Here is a 22704-nt window from a genome sequence, read left to right on the forward strand (position 1 = left end):
GCGACATTAAAAACATGTACGTCACCTTAAACAGCGAAAGGTACCCTGCTGTGGATTACGACTTGGACTTCAAAAACAACAAATTCTCAAGGGCTTACAGAGATGCGTGCAAGTTTGACAGCCTAATATGACCGGCTTAAATTACAGACACATTTGCCTGCATTTTGTTTTTGATCTGAGTAAGCAGGCGGAGAGGTTAAAATCGACAGTGCTCGACGTTCAAATCAAGGCTACCTTTAATGCAAACGCTCCTGCAGGCACTCAAGCCTTTGCCGTGGTGATCTCTGACAAAATGCTCAGGATTAAATCCGACGGTAAAAAGATGAGTGTCGTTTATTGATAAATAATATTTACGCGTTAAAAAAATGAGGTATACGAAAAAGGATTTGAAAAAGCTGCTGAGAGATAACGGAATTACTCAAACGTCGAAAAGCAAAATGTCTTTGTTGATGCTGGCGGTGGAGAACCATCTGATTGACAAAAGCGAATGGATGAAAGACGTGATGGAAGAAAGACCTGTGGGACGGCCTAAAAAAGAAAATTGAATTTGAGTTAAATAAATTAATTCATATTTTAAAAAAGATGGAAAATTCGTTGGAAGAAACAATAAGGATAATTAGATCAAGTGAAGAAAGATTGATAAGATTAAGAGAAAAAATGAGATTGAGTGAAGAAAGTTGATAAGATTAAGAGAAAAAATGAGATTGAGTGAAGAAAGATTGATAAGAGAAGAAAGTGAGAGACTTAAAGTTTTGGAAGAAAGAGTGATAGAAGAACGTAAGTATTGTGAAGTGGTGAAAGAAAGTGTGAGAGAAGTAATTGAGTATTGCGAAGAGTTGAAAGAAAGTGTGAGAGAAGAAATTGAGTATTGTGAAGAGTTGAAAGAAAGATTAAGCGAGTTGGAAGATTCGTCAGAAGAAGAAGATTCTGGAGATGAGTGGGAAGACGGCGAAGAGGAAGAAATGAGAATGTGCGCTCCTGCTGCTTGAAAAATTTTTCAATTCTTTTCGGAAAATTGAAAAGTGAACTAAATAAATTAATTCATATTTGAAAGATGGAAAGGAAGTATGTGATTGAATTTTATGAAATGGGTTGTGCACATGTATTTTATGAATCTGTTGAAATTCCTGCGGCTGGATCTGAATTTACTGCATATGATTACTGGGGAAGGAAGTATACGATTAGATTTGATGAATCAGGTTGTGCACATGTATTTGATGAAATAAGTGAAATTTATGCAAATTATCCTGCGATTTAAAATTTTTCAATTCTTTTAAAAAAATATAAAAATTGAATTTAGGTTAAGAAAATATTTTCCCTTATTAAAAATGAATAAAATGAACGTTAGAGAATTGCGGGAATCCGCTAAAGACCGTGGCATCAAAAGTTACTCAATAATGCGAAAAGCTGATCTTATTGAAGCTATAAAAAATACAAAACCCATCATTAGGTTTGGACCTGCTCCTCGTTGTGATGAAAGACCTACAGTTGTGAGACTGGTTAAACCTGCACAAAGGTCTTCTGTAAGGTTTGTTGTTGATACTAAGCCTGTCTATGCTCCGAAACCATCCATTATTCCACCAAGACCTGTTGTTGTGAGGTCTGACGTGCCAAAGCCTCCTCTTCCTCCAAAACCAGCTTATTTGCAAAATCCTGCCGTTCAAAGGCCTGTCATTGCTTCAAATCACATCCTTTACGAGCCTGTTGTCGATTCAACGCCTATACTTGCTCCTGGTTTGTTTTCAAGGTTTACAACAGCTGTTGGAAATGTGGTTACTCATGATTTTAACCGCGTGCTAACAACCATTGATCCGTACGTCCCAGAGGTGGTAAAGAAAACAGTAAGTGATGTAAGAAATGGAGTCGAAAAAAGAATAAAGTCTCTCAAATCGATTGTATTAGGAAAACCGCAAATAAAGTTTGAATTAACTGATCATGCGCTAAATTATATCACCAAACAATTTTCTTACAGCCCTTCTGGAAATTATCAAGAGCCTTCTGCCTTTTTAAACATGGTTAAAGAAGCAGCCATAAAAGTCATAGAAATAAACACAAAAACGAACCTTGTTTTAACATGCGAAATGACGCGTGTAAACAGTGTCACTGGACAAGAAACTCTTCGCACTGTGTCCTTCCCGTCTAAATACGAAGTTGTTCTTAAATCGACAGATAAAAGAGAAAGCTTTAAAACATGGGAAGAAAGAGTTCTTGAAAACGTGGTCAATTACAGCAAGGAAGGATCAAATCGGAGAGTTTCCAAAATTTTAAAAATAGATGTCAACATGATTAACTATACTCCTCTCACCGCTTCTTCCTACATCGAGCTGCCTGATGACTTAAAAAACAAAAAAACCATTATCAATATGAAAAACAAAGACAATGAATGCTTTAAATGGTCTCTCGTTAGGGCGTTGAATCTAAAGAATAGAGACAAAGAAAGAATTGACGAAGACTTGATTCTAAAATCGGAAGAATTAAAATGGGAAGGAATTGATTTTCCTATCAATCTTAACCAAATCGACAAAGTTGAGAAAAACAATCCAAACATTAGCATCAACGTTTTTGGGTATGAAAATAAAAAATCTTACCCTTTACGAATATCGAAACATTGCAGCAGAATGAAAAAAATTGATTTGTTACTCATTTCAATCGATGAAACTAATCATTACTGTCTCATTAAAAGTCTAAGTCGATTGTTATCTTCTTCCACATAAGCACATCATGGTAAAAAACATTATTGCAGAAATTGCTTGCAAGGTTTCAAGAATCGCTTCTTAAACATTGGGACTACTGCATTGATCATAGTTCGGTAAGAATTGAACTCCCTGAAAAAGGAACCACCATTCAGTTTCAAAACATAAACAGGTCCATGAGAGTTCCGTTTGTGGTGTATGCTGACTTTGAAAGTTTCATCAAACCCATTGACGATAAGAATAAATATCCTGACGATGAGTCTTACACGAGACAATACCAAAAACATACTCCAAGCTCCTTCTGTTATTACATCAAAGGTCCTGAAGTTTACAAAGAAAAGACTGTTACATACAAAGCAGAAAGCGATGATGACGACGTGGCTCAAAAATAGACTGGCTCAATAGAGACACCCAATATATTTACAATAAATACAAGTTTAAAAGAAAGCCTGTCATGACTTATAAAAATCAGAACCATTTTAAAGCTGCAACCCAATGTCACATTTGCGAAAAAGATCTCGATGGTGATAAATTCTTAGACCACTGTTATTTGACTGGAAAGTACCGTGGAGCTGCTCATAAAAAATGCAACTTGGATTATCAAATTCCCAAATTCATACCCATCATTTTACACAATTTGTCCGGTTACGACAGCCACTTGTTTATTAAAAAATTAGCTTGAAAACTAAAATGTATCCCTAACAACGAAGAAAAATACATTAGCTTTTCAAAAGAAATTAAAGTGGGTGAGTTTATTAAAGAGGGTAAGGTGATTGAAGTAAAACGAGAGTTAAGATTCATCGATAGTTTCAGATTCATGGCTTGCTCATTAAAAGATTTAACAGAAAACCTAATTAAAGATTTGTGCGCTGAATGTAAATCATTAGATGTACAAACGTGTAAGAAGAACTGCCAGAAAAACAAAGGAAAGGATTGTGATTGTAAACTAAATTGTAAAGATTGTAAAGCTAGAAGCCTAAAAAAGCTGATACTATATGTAAGAACCTGAATTTTATGTATAGTGGAGCAAAACGAGATTTGTTACTAAGAAAAGCTGTTTACCCCTACGATTGGGTAGACTCGATTAAAAAGTTTTCTGAAACGAAATTGCCCCCAAAAAAAGAGTTTTTCTCCAAACTCAACGATAAAGAAATAAAAGACGAAGACTATGCGCATGCTCAAACCGTTTGGACTGAATTTGGATGTGAAACATTTAAAGATTATCACGATTTGTACAATGTGTCTGACGTCTTAATACTAGCGGATGTCTTTGAAAATTTCAAAGACGTATGCATGAAAAACTATGGACTAGACCCTGCTTGGTATTATACCTCTCCAGGTTTGGTCTGGGACGCTTGCTTGAAAATGACTGAAATAAAGTTAGAACTTCTAAGCGATCCTGATATACTTCTCATGGTTCAAAAAGGAATACGCGGTGGAATCAGCATGATTCAAACCGACATGGAACTTCAAACAATAAATATATGGGCGATTCGTATGATCCTAACAAACCATCTAAATTCATCCAATATTTAGACGCTAACAATCTTTACGGATGGGCGATGAGCAACCTCTTCCTACTCACGTATTTGAATGGATGACTGAAGATGAACTTTTAAATTGGAAATCCATGCCATGTATTTTAGAATTCGATTTGGACTACCCTGATCATCTTCACGACGAACACAATGATTACACTTTAGCTCCTGAAAGAATGACTCTCAACAAAGTCGACAAGCTTGTTCCAAATTTAAACAATAATAAGAATTACGTCATACATCATGTAAACTTAAAACTGTACGAACGATTGGGGTTAAAAATTACAAAAATAAACAGAGATATTAAATTTGAAGAAAGACCTTGGATGAAACAATACATTGATCTTAACACCGATATAAGAACAAAAGCCGCTTGCGACTTTGAAAAAGATTTTTTTTAAGCTCATGAACAACTCCGTCTTTGGAAAAACCATGGAGAATATTGAAAATCATGTAGACGTTAGACTAGTCACTAAAGAAGAAGAAGCTAATAAATTATCTAAAAAGCCTAATTTCGAAAGTTGAACCATTTTTGATGAAAATCTGATTGCCGTGCACATGAAGAAAATAAAACTTGTTTACAACAAACCCATTTATTTAGGAATGTGCATCTTGGATTTAAACAAAACTCTAATGTTCGAACACCATTACGACTATATCAAACCAAAATATAATGAACGCGCAAAGCTGCTTATGACTGACACAGACTCGCTCATTTACGAAATCGATTTTTATAAAGATATTGCTGGAGATGTTGAAAGCAGGTTTGACACGAGCGACTTTAATAAAAAACATCCAGCCGTTCAAAGCGTTGGGTTCAAAGTTGGTGTAAACAAAAAAGTCATTGGCATGTTTAAAGATGAAACAGGAGGAAAGCAAATTAAAGAGTTTGTTGGAATTCGACCTAAGCTCTACTCTTACAAGATCCTTAAAGAAAAAGAACACAAAAAGTGCAAAGGGGTAAAGAAAAGCGTTGTCGAAAATAAAATAAAGCATCAAGACTACAAAGACTGCCTAATGAATTGAGAAAAGAATTCTTTGCAAAAATGAACATTATCCGATCTCATAAGCATGATATTTACACGGAAGAGATTAACAAAGTTGCACTCAGCGCTGAAGATGATAAAGGAAAAATTTTGGAAGACGGAATTCACACTCTGGCTATAGGACATTATAAAAACAGATTTAACTTGATCGACTACTGGAAGTTTTTCGGTCCGGATGATAAGAGCTCATCTGATCTGTAAACTTTTATATAGTAGCTTATGATCATTATAAAGCAATTAATAAACATGAATATCACTTCACTAAACGAAAAAATTTGAAAGCAGTTTGACATTGAAGCTGCAAAAGACACGGAAAACTTTAAAAAAGTAAAAACTGAGAAAGCTTTCTTTATTGCAAAAACCATTCATCTTGTTCAAAGGTATGAAGACATTTTACAAACAAAACTTCCCTTTGAAGAAATTGAGAAATTTAACGCCGAAAAAGAAGACATTCAAAGACAATACTTAAACCAACGTCAAAACTAGTTGACTCTAAAAAGTGGACTCATACTAAAATTGAGCAAAAACCAATCTACTTGTACAAATGCAAATACTGCTCAAATGAAGACCTCAACAAGTTTGAAATGGATGAGTGCGGTAAAAAATTTTGCATAAAATGTTCTTGTCAACAAGAAACTCTAGACATTAAAATAGGTTACTATCACTTGAACACAAACAAAACAAGCTCGTCAAGAATAATCCACTTCCAAGAATGCATCAAACAATACAACGGAAAACAAAAATGCTAAGTTCAAAAGGAAATCTTTGAAAAACTAAAAAGCAAATTTCAAGCTTTAAACCTTCTCGTCAACTCCAATAAAAAAAGCATCAAATATTCCAAAATTACCAAAGAACATATACTCATCTTCTTAAAGCAACTTGGGTTAACCAATCACTATGAAAATGCTAACTACATTTATTTGGTGCTGACTGGAAAAAGAATAGATGACATTGAATACTTGGAAGAACAGCTCATCAAGGACTATATAGAATTCTCTTCTCTCTATGACACTTATTACGGAAGAGACAAGTCGAAAGAAATTAAAAGAAAAAGCTTCATTAACGCGCAGTATATTTTGTTTCAACTTTTAAGAAACAGAAATCATCCATGCGAAATTGAAAACTTTTCTTTTCTAAAAACGATTGATAAAAAAAAGCTGCATGATGAAACTTGCTCTCACCTATTTCAAAAACTTGGATGGACTTTTACACCCACTTTCTAATTATTGAAAAATTTAGTCGTTGTCTTAAAATAAGACGGAAATGTACATCAATGCGTCAGAACTCTCATCTCTCTAAAAGGTAAGAGCAAATTTCAAAAATTAGCACGAATCAATTATTATAACACTGTATTAATTGAATACTGGGAAAAAAGACTATAAAATATGATTTTTTAATATAATAAATCGAAAAGTTGTACGAACGCTTTCATCATTTTCTATATTTAACCTATCTGATCAATGGAATTATTCACTATTTTACAAAGAAATTAGGAAAAATGTATTTTTATAGACAATCGAATCTACTTTAAAGCACTGTTCTTGTCTACAGAAATCGACTGTGAAAAGTGAAGAAGGAATACCTTGAATAATAGGAGGACAAGAGACGAGGCAAAATCCCAATGCCACTTCTTTATGTGGTTGCTAATGTATAATAATTAATTCTCCATTTTTAGTTTAAATCTATCATGGAAACTAAATTCATTTCCGTTAAAAGGGCACATTTTGTACTTTTTTCAAAATTCCAGAGTTTAACAGAGAACGAGGTATGCAAATAATAATGTTTTTAACAGGGAACGAGGCAAATAATAATGTTTTGAGAAATATCTTTTACTTGAAGAAGGCAACTAGTGAGATGTTAAACCTATTACAAGAAACTTGATTCTTTTTTAATGTGTTAGAACTTTTTTGCATGATGATACTTCAAATTTGCGGCCAAAAACTGAGATTTTTTTTTTCTAATTCCGATATATTCAAAGCTTTGTTCAACCAAAAAAGTAAGAAATTGCTGTTTGATATCTCTCTTGATACCGACCGATTACTTATAGGACTTACAAAATCAACAAACTGATGCATAAAGTATTAAAATGACCCATTATCCAAATATTATCCAACCATAGGTAAACAATCATTCAATCACCGTCCAGCCATTATTCAACCATCATCCAAACATCATACAACTATCATACAACCATTATACAATCATCATCAAACTATCATTTAACCATCATATAACCATCATCAAATCATAAAACTAGTAAAAAGAACACTGTTATCACGGATACCGATACCGATAGTACCAACCCAGCTGATCCGAGACGCCACCTATATATGGGGTGATAAATCAGGGTATCTTGTGGCCTACACATCAGTGCACTCTGTGACGCAAATTTTGAAATCTTTTAATCACTTCCGCAGAAAAAAATTTAATTGAGAAGTAAAGATAATCGGCTCTAAAACCCATACCACTCAACGAAAAAAATCCAAATCAACGAAAAAAATCCAAATCAACGAAAAAAATTGGTACAATTGTCGCCTATGACCGTTGACTGACTCTATATAAGATTTCAGCTAATCCCTTTGACCTGTTCCAGATTTGTGGCCGTTTAAAGTTTAAATTTTGTTATTTTTTGCAACTTTCACCACTTGTCTTTTCATTTCAGAACTTTTAAATAGTGCCAATAAAAATTGTAATGTTGAAACTCCTTAGAGGTAGGGGAAGATCTTTGATTAAAAGAAAATTTTGGATTTTCAGCATTTTTTCCCGTACACCTAAACCTCTATGTAATGACTTTACTTGAGGCAACTAAATTCTTTGGCTTATTCTCGATTTGAGGCCTTAAAATGGAACCAGAAACTATATAATTTAGCGTACTTACAACAATTATCATAAATAAGTACAGATAAACACCTCGTGTTACTTTTTTATATTCAGTTTTTATCACAATAATAATATGGTAAAAAATTACACTCTGTTTTAACTATTAATTTGATTTTGGTTTTGTTATTCTTTCTTTACAAATCACTCAAGAAGGTATGAACTGACAAATGACTGACTTTGAGGCACACCTAGTGAGTTTAAGGATGGATAGGACAGACATCTAAGAGATTACAAAGTTGACAACTGAAAAAAAATACATTTTACAATTATTCTGTAGTAAGTTAATCCTTTTTTTTTAATCTCCCCTTTCCACAGCTACATTACTACTTATGTTTTTACCTCTCCTTTCCACAGCAAGGTTACTATTTATGTTTAAATGGTGCCTCACTCTTAGTGTAGCTTACTACTTTCCAAGCTAATCGAATATGCCAATTTTACAAAACCAACCTCGATGTCTGTGATTCTCGGGTACCACAAGGACTCTGCGAATCATGCAGAACTGCTTTGGGCAGAAAAGAAGAGGGGAAAGAAGTCAAACTACCACTTTTGTTTGATTTCAAGTCTATACAATTGAGAGCAGAAACTTGAGGCCTGATGTGTAACTGCCTCATCTGCCAAACTCCCCGTTCAAAGCTGTAAGAACAACATCCTCTCGAAAAGCAGAAAGAAAAAAAAAGAGAGAAAAAACTAAGTGTGCGTTGCATCATATTGCTTAGTTTTTTTATCGTTTGCCGCATCAATTAAAGTTCAGAGAATACGTTCAATCCCTTGAAGCAAAAAAATCCCAAAGTTGTAGAACAAATTGCATATTAGGTAATTGCCAACAAGAAATCATCTCCTCAAGGAAATGTTAAGTTTGACAAAGCAACTGGTGGGCCTCCACTTTTAATCACACCCGGTAAATATTTATACTTAAAAATTTTTTTACACATGTATTGATAGAAGATATTGATTCTTAAGTGACGAGACTAAATAGATTTCACGAAGTATAGTTTTTTATATTTTAAATTAAAACTGATACGATGGAGCTATAGTCTTTTAAGCCCTTATAAAAAACCAACATTAGGTGGAACACAGATTGAAGTGCATTGAAATAGTGTAAAGAGAAAGACACACCCAGTACGCACTCAAGAAAAGATCAGCAAGGAGTTAAAGATTAGGGGAGGCATGTGTAATAAGGGTGTAACATTTTTTCATAACTCTTGAAGTAAACTAGTAGCTGTTAAATTACAGCCCAATTACAGTTATATAAGTTATTTACCGAATAAAATTCTGTTTTAAAATATATAACTGAAGTACATCATCAATGAAAATTAGCATCAAGGAATACTTTAACAAAAGCGTTTTTTTTTTGAAATTCTACACTAAGTGTAGAAATATGTATATGCCATTAAATCATAAGAATAAAAATAGATCGAGATCTCTGGTTTATCTTTCAACAATAATGTTGCTTTTCTTTGTAAAGTCGTTTGATAGAAAATATCGTAACGTTAATAAAACTTTGCCATGACTGCATAATGGAAAAAGGTGTATAACGAAGTACACATATGTGTTGAGGCCCTTTTCAAACTGTTTGAAAAAGTAACATCCTCTAAGATTTGTAACATCCTCTAAGATTTTGACTGAACCAAAGCATTAAAAGTCGTTCACAGATGTTCATTTTAGTTAATGTTTACTATAATTGATGACGGTCTACAGTAAGATTACATCAAAAACTTTTAGTTCCGCAACTTTTTTTATAAGGACTTATGGTTCTGTCTTTTTGAACTTTCTTTTTTCTTTTTTTTTTTTTTTAATATAAAACATCTGCATTTGTATTGTTCACATAAGATTTTTTTAATTTTTTGATGTATAGAGTTTGAAAAGCTCTCTGCTCAAGTAGTATGACGTTTTCGTTACGTGAACAAACCTCGAACTCTCTCATCTTACCGATAGTTAAAAAAAGTTTTTTTCATTTAGTTTTCTGGTATTGTTGTGGTAAATCTGAGTTTTGTTTCGGAAATTTTTGTGTCATTGTGGTTGTCCATTGGTTGTGCGTCGTTTTGATTGAATTACTATTAAAATATTGCTATTGTTTAGAATAAATTATTACTAAAATAATTTAAGTATTTTGAACTATACATATTATAGAATATTTGAAATAATTTTGGAACTTTGATAAAGTTTTTTGCTCTATCACTTTTTTATTTTTATTTCTCTCAACAAAAATTAGTTAACGAAACATTTAGTGCCAGTCTTCGACTAACCATTAAGTTTTCTTTCCACTCGGAGGTTATTATCATTATTGGTCATTAACTATCTAATAATTTTTTTTAAAAATAAAAGTTCTCAACCAAAACACAAAAATCGAATTTTTTAAGGAATTGCTAAATATTAATAGATTATATTTATAAATGATTCTATTTTAAGATTAAGTTATATTTGTTTAAATACTTTAAAAAAATTTTTCATTTTTAAATGTTTTATTGTTCATGAAACAAAATTTTTGAGGCCTGAATAAAAAAAGTTTATAAGGTTTTTATCAGCATCTGCGTTTGGTTTTTCGTTTTTTAACGAGTAATTTAACGAATAATAACGAATAATAACAAATTTCTATATCAGACTTTTAAGATAAACATTTCTGTTTTTAACGCATAAAGAATATTAGCGACAAACTGATATTCTTACATAAATTTGTCATTTAAAATTTGTTAAAATAAATTGAATGGCTTTAATTAAATGACAATTTTGCGCAATTTCTTGAAGGGGTGAAATAAAATAATGTAAGGTATGCAAGGTATTTCATACAAAATTTTTTATATAAATTATTTTTTTATATAAATTATTTTAAGTTTGGTATATTTCAAATAATTGATACAGAGGTTTGTTCTTCATTTGTTATCATTAAAACTGAAATAAAAAATCGATGCTTAAAAGCATCCGTTAAGGAAATCCGTTTTCTTTTTTTCGTTCTCGATTTCTTCCGTTTATGAAAATTTGTTTACTTGAGTTATTTTACTGTAAATTGCAATGCCTTTCAAATTTTGTTAAAATTCTTTGTTTTTAATTGGAAGCAGTATAAAAACTGAATTAAATTTTCCTTACAACTGTTAATTAATACCAAATCAGAGACGCATCATTCCCTTGAAAACTGCTTAGTGCTTAAATAACTTATAAAATTTGTTTCTAGAAGCATCCCACAATACCGTAAATTAGTGCAACTTATTGTGCAATTTATTAATCTATATTTAGCTAGGCTAAAATTTTCGGAATAAAACAGCTTATTTTACCGGGAATTTTTTGAAATAAATCTTCAAATTTCCTTAAAACCTCTTATTATCTTTGCCATCGTAGAACGAGTCGCTGTACGAGTGACCAAAGAAAAAACCGCTAACGCAATTGTATCAATATAAATTCTATTTAAACGGTTTTATATTTTTAGTTATTGAAAAATTTTAAATTTTTTACTTCATTTGTTTGAAAAATTATCCATTTTGCAGTAATGCTTTAGGAAATATATATGTTAGTTGTAGGAAATGTGCATAATAATGTTGTACATATCTAGTGTGTAGTTAGGCTAACGAGCAATTTATAGTTAATTTTTGGATTAAAAGTTTCAAGTTTAATTTTAAACAATTATTGAATTTTATTTTAACAATTTCGCATTTTGGTATACCAATAGAAAAGTAATTTAACCTAATAATTAATTGGGTTAAATTAAATTTAAAAGATATCAATAATAATAGAAAAAAAGTGAATTGGGCAGTACCAACTGTCAAGAAAAAAAGATTTTTTACTTAAAGAAATATTTACCATTTACAAAAGAAACATTAAAAACGCCAAAAATGGTTTTCTGAAATAGTTTTTGAATTTGATTGGTTACTTAGGAACAATTTCGGTTTTAACGCAGTCGTTTCTTTCATTATTACATAAGTAAATAGATCCAGTAATTATTACGTCATTTATTTCAACTCATAAATAAAAGATATTCGTTTCCTCGTCTCGTCGAGAGTTTACGCGTCTTCTTTCCCCTGAATTAAAAAATTTAAATCATTATAATTCACCAAATGGACTTTCGATATTGAAAATTTTTTTTCTCGCTACCAGGTGTCAAAACTTTTAAATTATTTCTTACCTGTATTTGATTAGTTCTTCAACAGCATCACTTGATTCTTTTCGTGGAATGCTTTGCAAGCGGCGATCTTAAACTCGCAACAGCCTTTGAACACTACACCGTCATTGGTTTTTAAAGTTTTCTTTTTGCGCATGCTCTTACTGCATAGGATTTGCTCATTACAGTGACCACATGCTCCTTTGTGAAGAATTTGAACAGAATTGCAATAGGCGGCAGTTACTGCTTCAGTAAATGTTTGGTAGTGGATTCCATCGCTACCACAAAATGTTTCATTATGTCGGGAATATTTTTTCGGAAATGAAAGTTTTAATGGTTTATTTTTATTGCATTTTTTTGAGCGAATCTTGACTTCAGAGAATGCCTTGCTTAAGCACTTATCATTAGCAGTATTGCAGAAAGCAACAGATGTATTTGACGATTTCTTTTTGCAAATATTTTTACTCGCACCAACCGACACTAAAATCACACAATTAAAAAACTTAAAAATGTTAATAATTGTAATAAACTATACATAGTTTGACATAAATACAACTTTGTGCACGTATATAAATACACACACACACACGCACACACACACACACATATAATACATGTATATAGATACTTCATATATAAAGATTTAGATATATATAGATAACTTCATTTTAGTTTGATCTCAACAAACTTTAAATTGTATCAAACTTTACTGACAATTTAAATTTCTTTTATTGTTCAATTTACAAGAAACATTTGTTCAATTTACAAGAAATATGCTTAAATTGTCTACTTACCAAAAATCACAAACAACAAAACTAAACACTTCATGACGGCGGGTGCACTTTTTAGTTGATCTTGTCTTAAAATGATGAACTTGGTTTTTCCGCTTGTCACGCACTATTTATACTTGCACGAAGGTATAATATTTATCTTTCGCTGTTTCGTAAGAACAGTGTCAACAGCGCTCAAAAGACAGAATGAGCTTCCATTTAAAGCCTTAAACTCGATGTCCAACTGTCTTATTTAGCAGGAATATGGTTTGAAAAAAAAGCTTATTTTGATGTCGAGTGTCGTTTTCATAAGCGCACAAGATGATTTGCACAGTAACACGAGAGAGGCTTTAAATAAACCGACTTGTCTGGCTTCTTTTACAAATCGGGATGTTTCTTCAAACATCAATAAGTGCCGCGGGTAATTATTTTATGACAAGTTTTAAAAAAATAAAAATATCATACTCTAATTATAGTTGTAGATTTTTACACAAAATTAGTAAAAATTCGCGCGAATTGCAAAAAGCTTTTAATACAAAACTTTTTTTAAAGATGAAGCGATCTCATTGTTTGGTTTTTTAACAGCGTTGAACTTTAAACGAAAAACAAATCAAAGGGGTCAACTGAAGAAACGAAAAACAAATCACGGGGGTCAACTGAAGAAAAGAAAAAAAATTGTTTAACTCCTCCTAGACGTTGATGGGATCTGGAACCTACTGGGATGTCATCCCGATGATACTTGGAATGCGAAAAAATATTTCAAATAACCAATACCATCTTCAGAAGGAGTAAATAGTAATAGCATTTTAGGTTTATGACCGCAAAGTCTGTAATTAGTTTATCAGGTTTTTGTTTCACGTTTATATAAAATGCCTGTCTTTTAACTTAAATTACATTCTAATAAAACTTGTAATCAAGCTCTTTTTTTCTTTAGGAAAAAAAAAAACTGCAATTTATTCTGATCCAATCCTTGAATGATTCAACATACAAATTTCAGGTTTTTTTTTTAAAAAAAAACAAGTTTCAGAATCCATTTGTGTGATAAAAACGAAAATATGAGCACCTGCTTAATCGACCTGATAATTCGACCCAAGTCGACTGTTTTAGTTTAAGACAATCAAAAATGAAAAATTCAATAATCGAATAGAAATATTTTTCTAAACCTATTTCCTTAGTTTTATTGAAACACTTACATCAACATGCGCAACATTACAAAAGCTTGTGATGTTTTTTTTGTATTATCACTGATAACCTCTCTAGAATAAAGTTTTTCACTTTTTCCATTTTTCGACTTAAAACATCGGAATTTTGTTTTAACGTTAAAACAACGAATAATAACGAATAATAACGAATAAAGTACAAACTTTCGTTTCATTCATCAGTTTTGTATCAGTCATTTGAAATCGAATTAAAAATAACTTTTGTATTTAGACCTACAAGCTGATAAAATTTGCAATACCTCACATACATTACGTTATTCTGTTTCAACCTTTCAAGGCACAGAATTTCTATTAGATGAAATCCGTTCAACATATTTTAGGAAAATAAAAAATTTTGTATGAATATAAACTTGTTACACCATCCACTTTTGCTCTTTTAAACGCATAAAAAGTTCTATTTTAACAAACTTTAAAGTTCGACATATTTTAAGAAACTGATATAGAAATTTGAACTTTATTCGTTGTTAACGGAAAAACCAAAAATGGATGCTTACTTTAAACAGTAATAAAAACAGTAATACGAATGCTATACTGAAATTGGGAACGTTGCAGGAATAAAATTTCTTACATTTAATTCTCATTTTAATTCATTATTAATTTTCATTACACAAATTACGTAAAAGTTTCTTCATTTTCATAAACTTTTGTTCTTTATGTACTCTTTATAATTGTAAAACTTTCGTTCATTCAGTAAAATTATAAACATTTTCGAACAAATTTTCGAACAATTTTTTTTCTGGGCATCCGCTGAAAGGTATCTCATTTTATGACACTTGATATTTATGATATTTTATGATACTTTCACTAATGGATCAATATCTTTTGAGATTGGCATGTAGTCTCAGGCATATAAAACCGTGTGTATAAGTCAAATATCTCAATATAATATTCTACTGGCGTTTTACATAGCCTCCAAATTTGAATCCATAGATTTTTTTAAAGTTAGTTCTAAAAATTTATTGTTCCTGAGTTTATTTACAAAAGTCTACGAAGAGACCTTCAGCTCAATCTTTTCAAAAATTTACTTTATCCATTATAATCAAGCCAACTAGTTGTCTCGCAATTCGCAAATCAACTTTTAAATGATATTTGGTCGCATCGTTTCACAAAAAGCCTCAGTATTTGTATCAATCAAACAAGAGTAATTAAATTAAATCTTAAACACTTTATGAGTTCCAAAATTTCAAAACTGTTGTTCACTAAAGCTAAAATTTTTTTTGTAACTGATTCATGGTTTTGTATGAATGCTTAACTACTTTAAACCAAACTGAATCCAACCCGACATAATAACTAACGGCATAAAATAAAATTTTGTAATGTTAAATAGCAAATAGTTTTTTCCATCTAAAAAAAAATTTTGATCTTAACTACATTTAACAATATCATCATTTGGTGCTTGAAACAGTGGAGAAAAGTATGCAAAAAGCTGTAAAGAAATTTAATTGTTCCGTTTTCTTTAAGTCGAAAAAAGACAAACTAATATCCATTTTTACTAAAGTTGTAACTTATATAAACAATTTTTAAATTCAAATTATTTAGACGTAATTTAAATGTAATTTAAAATTGTTTTTATTATTATATGTTTTCCTTTTTTTTTTTATCATTGAAATTTTATGATATTAACATTTAACAATAATAATAAAATAAATATTGTAATATTTGAAATAAAATACTATGGTAAAGTATATAAAAAATGCATATTATCCAACAATTAATTGTGGGAAATGAATCTTACAATCTAGTATGATTCCTTTCAATTTTAACATGCTTAATTAAGAAGAATTCACTCGTTTTGACCCGAATCTTGACTCGAATCGAATTAGACTCGTATGGCATATGGATTTGTAAATACGATTTGGGTTAGGGATTCAGCGCACATGATTCGGTCTCTTGGATTTGGGTCTAAATGTTTGCAGGTCTATACCAGTCCATGTAAGACGAATCCAAAATCCGTTTCCTAGCATTCGGTAATACGAGAATTCGCCGATCGCTATTGTAAATTTAGATAATACTTCAATGAAAAATGTTTTTTAATGAAGAAATTAATTCCAAGGTTCAAAGACTGCTATTAACATTTTGTGTCAACGATCCTAGATTACGTAAACAGGCTCAACATTTAAAATCTAAACAAAAAAAATTTCACAACTGTGATGGATCTATAAAATATGTTCTAAAACTGTCCGGGAACTACTTATTACCCATACAAGTTCGTGTTTTTAAAAATCAATTTTAAATGAGTGAGCAATTAAATAAAGAAAGCGTTGGGCAATTTGTGACAAAATTTTAGCTTTGCGAATTCAATTTCCTCTTATTTCTCATATTCCTCAATTTCATATTCCTCTAATCTTTAATGTTTTACGAACAAATATTGTTTACCTGTTTATTACTGTTTTAGTTTGAAGATCTTTAATCAAGATTTTCTCCTCAGTTATTTTCTCTTTTAAAGTTATGTCCTGAGGCAATATATAATCGTAAATCAGTCTTGTTATGAATGATATGACATAAGTATTAATATGATAGAAAGTCTGACACGGAAAACATTAAATCGTTAATATGTTTAGGGAGTGTTAACGATCAAATGGAAACGACCAATAGCTTATTTTTATAATAATTTTACGGTATCAATAGCTGACTTGGTTTCTTTTCTACAAAAAAACCATTTCCAAAGTTCAAAAAACTGATTTAAACATAGTGCGATATTTTTTTTAATTTGCCAGTCCGTTATCGATATTTCGATAGTCTGATAGCTTTAAAAATTTATTGCTTTTTTTTGTTTGTTTTTTTACTGTAAATTGAAAAATTTATAGCTTTGTTTTGTTTTTTATTCATTGTAAATTGAAAGAATGGCTATCCACTTCTTATCTAGTAGGTGGAGATTTCCTTTGAGGAACACTAGTTTCTCAAAGTTATCAGCCGACAAGGAAGATCTTTTTAGCCTCAAAATGTCAGATCCGCCACTAAAGAGCCTCTTCACGGCCGTAGAAGAGGAAAAAGGGTTGTTATATCTCATAAACATATCCAACCAAACACTTTTGTGGAGCAGCGGTAACTGGTCAAATAAGACGTGGGTCTTGCTGTTGCACCCAACCCTGTTCCTTCTATCAAAGATTTTCTCAATGTCATCTTCCAGGCGGCCCTTAGTGGCCACCATATCGTCATTCCTCATATAGTTGAAGTCGTCATCTTCAGCACCTGTCAATCTCCTCAACAGATCTTTCCTTCATTACTTCCTCATTGATGAAACTTCTATTGATGCCGGCCTTCAAGAAAATGTTCAATTACCCAACAACTCCGAGCTGGAAGTGGGGGTGGAGAGCTGTGATTATGAGAGGGTTCTTTTCACTTAATATATACTCAAACTTTCCCTTGAAGACAACCCTAGGGTTGTAAAGGTTCTCCAGCAGGTAGATGATGAGTTGCTGTCCATCTACAATACTATTGCCATTCCTAGAGACTGCCACCTTGTCTTTTATAAGCTTGACGGTGGGCAGTAAAATTCCCACGTAGGCCTTTTCCTAAGAATGTAGATTGCCCCGGCATTCAACAACTGGGTTCATAATCTTGCAGTACTGAGCCAGCAGAGTCTTGTTAGTCTCATAAAAAGGCAGTAGGGTTTGCTTGCGCATGACAATATTCAGCTTCTCCTTCTGATCTGGATCCTCTAGCACCTGCCAATGACCTTCTTGATCTGGTTTGCCGCTACTATCTTCCTATCATGACAATTCTATAATTCCTGTACCACGCCAACAGTTTTCGTAAACGGAGCCTTCGCACCTGACACTTTAAAATAAGTTTATATTACGAAGCATTACTAGCCATAACAAAAATTCAAAAGTAAGGATTTAAATACTGAATACTTGGACCTGTCTTGTTAGGTAGGTATTCCCTCCCCCTGTAAAAAACCCAGTTACCAGGGGTGTAACTGGGTTTTTTACAGGGGGAGGGAATATCTTTTTTTCCTAACCTAGATTAGCCTAGCCTATCCTACCCTAAATAAGATTAGCTTAGCCTTATCTATCCTGCCTAAGCATTGCCAAACCTAAACCATTATCCTGTCCTAACTTAAGTTAACAGATCCAACAATTTTTGTTCACAAAATCAGTTAGTTACTTATATTTATAGATAAATAAATGTTAACTGTTATTGCAAAAAATATCACAATTTTCTTAAATACTTTTCAAAACCACGGAATCAGACAGATTTCAAAACTCTACAAAAGAAACAGAAGAAAAAAAACTTATTTTAAAGAGTTTTGATTTATAAAGCATTCTCTTTACAAAAATCAGAAAAACAATATTCTTTATCTTTTATGTTAAATTATGAATGAACTAAAATAATATTGAATACATAATGAAAACATAATAAACAAGCTTTTTTTGTTTAAGAATTCTGTGGCAGATACTGTTTTGTACATTTAATTTTTGACGAACATTAATTAAGTTCGGAAACACCACTAAAACTAATGAGTAGAAAGTCACCTTGCTAACATCTACTGTCGCCATTAAGTTGACTGTGTGGGCAGAAATATATATATATATATATATATATATATATATATATATATATATATATATATATATATATATATATATATATATATATATATATATATATATATATATATATATATATATATATATATATATATATGTAACCTGGTAAAAATCCTACCAATTTAAAAACCAGGACTTAGCAAAATTGTCAAGAAAAGATAAAAGCAAGAATTAAGCATCGACGTTACCGTACCGGCGGTAAAAAGGTTTCGGTAAAATGCGATAAAGTGTTTACCGAAAAAATGCGTAATACGCAATTTTTTACCGTATGCGGTGAAAATGCGTAATACGCATAATATAGGTATGTGCGTATCTGCGATTTACGGCACCGATTTTAAAGATAAAATCTGTGACCATTTTTTCACCGCGTGCTCGAGGTAGGTATCGTAAGGATGGATTTTTCTCGTCTTTTTTTTAGAATTTTATATTGACTTAGATAATATTTTAAAAGTAGAGTGTTGTAAGTTTATTGCAATTTGTTTTTTTTTTTGCAGTTACTAACGTTTTTAGTGATTTCATTGCTATTGAAAACTTCATTCCTGTTCTGGAAGTGAATTGATATTGAAGGGATGATGGGTTTTTTTTCTAACTTTTGAATCAATTTTATATATCTATTTTCTATGTACCTGCCGAATTTCATTAAAAAATAATGACACGCTCATATTCTATTTTTGCACGCAGTAAAAGGTACCAAATATTCTTCTGTTGTAGAAGTTGGGGGGGGGGGGGGGTTCACGATTATGAGCCTTTTGTATATTTGACTTTTTTATTCATTAAGAAATTGTTTTTTTAGAAAAATGAAACTTTATTTAAAATATTAATGATTTTTTAAAAATATTCAAAACATGATTTACACACACACACACAAAACCATATTCTGCTATTAATTGAATAAAAATATAACCGAGGCAAATTAATGCGCTAAAAACTAAACAATGAAGTTCTGTTATAAAACCACCGTAAGCCGAACGCTAATTTTTTAAGTTGGTTGCAGTTTTCTTAAGCATTCCTTATAATGAATTTTTGTCACTTAAATAGGCATAACTTTTAGCAGAATCATTAGTTTTTTATGAAATTTTCACTATTGTAATACTGATTTAAAGCTCTTTACAATGATGTATAATAATTATATATATGAATAGTTTAAAAATTTTGCACACGTACCTTCATAATACGCATTTTCACGTAATATGCGTAATACGTATTTTCACGCTTTCTTATTACAGAAGACGGTAAAATTGCGTAAAAATGAATATTTGCATTTTTACGTAATTTTACCATCCTTTTTAACATTTATAACTCGGCTATTTTCTTTCAGATTCTGCCACCCACTATCTTTTTACCAGATGTAAAAAGCTGATAATGAAAATAAAGAGGCTGATAAGTCCAGTACCATAATGGGTCCAGTACCACTTGCTTTGCAAAAGAACCGTAAATGACGTTGAAGAGCGTGACCCTCAAGTTGCAGAGTGCCTACACAATTTCATGGAAGAATTTGAAAAAAGTCTACTAAATAATTGGCATTGGAGTCAAATACTATAATGTGGGTTCACTTCTGCACCCATATTATAGAGGATATACACTTAAAAATACAGCAAACAGTGAAGAAGAAGGGAGGGAAACTGCCATCAAGGAATTGGTTGACAACCACCCAATTACAATCCAGTTCTATGAGTCATTGGTTGATGATTATACTTTGCTAAAAACATCAGACTTTGACAAAGCTATGGATCCAGTGGACCTTGAGTTTTTGAAAGACAGGAGGCAGGTTTCAGCGCAGCGCCCTTGGACTTTACAGTCAAGCCAATCAAAGCTCAAGCCATCCTTGATGCTTTAATGTGAAAAGTCAAGATCTTACCTGATAGAAACTTAGCTTTTTGTAAGCTAAAATTACACAAGGGTTTTTTCTAACCTCAAAGATTGGGAAAAAACTTGTGAAGAAGAGCCATATGAGCTGCAACATGTCACACCACCAACTGAGAAGACTCACCTACAGGGAATATTACAAAGTCGAACTAAAACTAAAAAAGAAGGAACACCTAAAAAGGCTTTTCCTAGTCAAAAATCAGAAACTGAAACTGGTTATGAAACTAAACGGCTACAGCTAGACACTCAAGAGAGTCAAGGACTCTAGCTCAACAAGAAAGGTATGAAGGAACTCTAGGTGAAGATCAAACTCTAAGTCTCTCATTTGTTTATTCCAATGACACTTCAACAAAGACAAAGTACAAAAACAAAGACAAAGTAGTAGAAGTACTAGCCGAAAAGCAAAGTCGAATAGGAAGGGGAATGAGAAAAAAAAGTATAGAGAATTGAGCTTGCAAATATTTTAGAAACAGATGATGAATATCTGATGAAAAATTTTTTATCAATAGTTTGTTTGTTTCAAACTGTAAATGTAAAATTTACTAATAGAAATACAAAAAGCAATTTAAAACATCTTTTTTTGGTTTTTCGGTAATCAGCAAAAAAAGCGGTAAATTTTTATAAAAACGGTAAAAAAGTAATAAATGTGGTAAATTTGCGTATTACGCATTTTTACGTAAAATTACCGCGGTAATTACCGATTTTTACGCTTTTTACGCAGATTTACGTATTTTTACACAAATTTACGCATTTTACGCAAATTTACGCATTTTTACCGACAGTTCGGTAACGCCGATGATTAGCAAGAATAACAATGTTTCAGCCTCCTGCAAGAATTTAGAGACAAGCGTGGTGGTAAACGGCCTCCAAACTTTACAGAACATAAGTTAAAAAGTAAAGCTATAGAAAGTTGTATAATATAATTTTAAAAAAATTTAAGTGGAAAACTACTCCTAATTATAGTAATATCTCCTAATTAAAACAGATCCATATTGGTTTTTTTACTCAATTTCTATTACATTATAGTTAATTATATTATTACTAATTGGTATTTTATTATTACTTTTACTATAACATTATTTTGTTAATATTATTATTGTTTCTTTTATCTAACTAAAGTCTACGTTTTTATTTATGCACATTTTTTAAGTAAAAAGCTATGAAATAAAATAAAAATACAAGGTCGTTTGAGCAAACGTAGACTAATTTTTTAAGTAACTTCGCAAAAATAAGGAAACATGATTTAATTTTTTGCATAAATAAAGTACATAACTAAACAAAAATAAAGGACAGGTTCCTTTTCGATGTAACCTCCTTTAGCTTTTATCCTTCATCTTAATCTCTAAGAAAACTGATTACATGAAGCACAGATGGTTCCTAGTGAAATTTTGTCCCAGCAATCCCTTGATATAGCTTTTAGCAATGTTACACTTTGAAAGGATGAACATGCATTGCTCTCCGAAATACTCCTAACAGCAAAATCCATTGGATTTAAATCTGGTGAACAGAGAGGTCATTACCCCTTTCCCTAAAATCCTGCCATATCGTCCTTGCACCAATCTTGAACAACGTTTGCGGTATGTGATGTGGCTCCGTCTTGTTGGAGAATGATCTCTTTAAAAACCTCCTATTGATCCAAGGAATCGATTGCTCCTTTAACAATTTCATGTAAACATGTTGGTTTATTTTTACCCCCTCTTCAACTGTGTTTTTTCACGTGTTAAGAATACACTTGCTCAAACTTTTACAGGTGCTGGTTTTTGGCGTTCATAAGCAATTCGCTCATTTACTAGGATATCTTCTTTTCGCTGTGCGTAAATCCAGCCATTCTGATTGTGTATTGCTTGCGTTCTAAATAATTTCTCATCTGTCCACAGCACTGGAGGTTGCGTACCATCCTTAAGCTTTTCCAAAAGAAGCTTCGCTCTACTCAACCGTTTGGCTTTGGTGGTTTGTGAAAGCAGTTAAGCTTTGCTCTTTTCGAATGCTGTAAGTTTTAGATCAACTTTTAACATGGCTTGCATCGTACCATAGCTGACATTTGCTGC

At 31.7% G+C, this 22704-nt stretch overlaps 2 protein-coding genes across 2 annotated transcripts in view; one reads left to right on the forward strand and one right to left on the reverse strand.

The window, feature by feature from the left end:
- LOC145194661 (E3 SUMO-protein ligase ZBED1-like) overlaps nt 1-22704 on the forward strand; it is a 244672-nt gene that overhangs the window by 89012 nt on the left and 132956 nt on the right. The window lies entirely within an intron of this gene.
- On the reverse strand, nt 12084-13219 carry LOC145193517 (uncharacterized). The gene is made up of 3 exons (XM_080070984.2): nt 13042-13219; nt 12272-12727; nt 12084-12167 (listed from the first exon to the last, which is right to left on the reverse strand). Exons 1-2 carry the CDS (start codon nt 13073-13075, stop codon nt 12282-12284), a joined length of 480 nt encoding a protein of 159 aa, XP_079927110.2. The 5' UTR covers nt 13076-13219; the 3' UTR covers nt 12084-12167; nt 12272-12281.

This window comes from Hydra viridissima, unplaced genomic scaffold, assembly GCF_058129835.1.
Source record: "Hydra viridissima isolate aposymbiotic clone 2 unplaced genomic scaffold, HvirCarnegie_v1 scaffold_2, whole genome shotgun sequence".
Taxonomy (NCBI): Eukaryota; Metazoa; Cnidaria; class Hydrozoa; order Anthoathecata; family Hydridae; genus Hydra; species Hydra viridissima.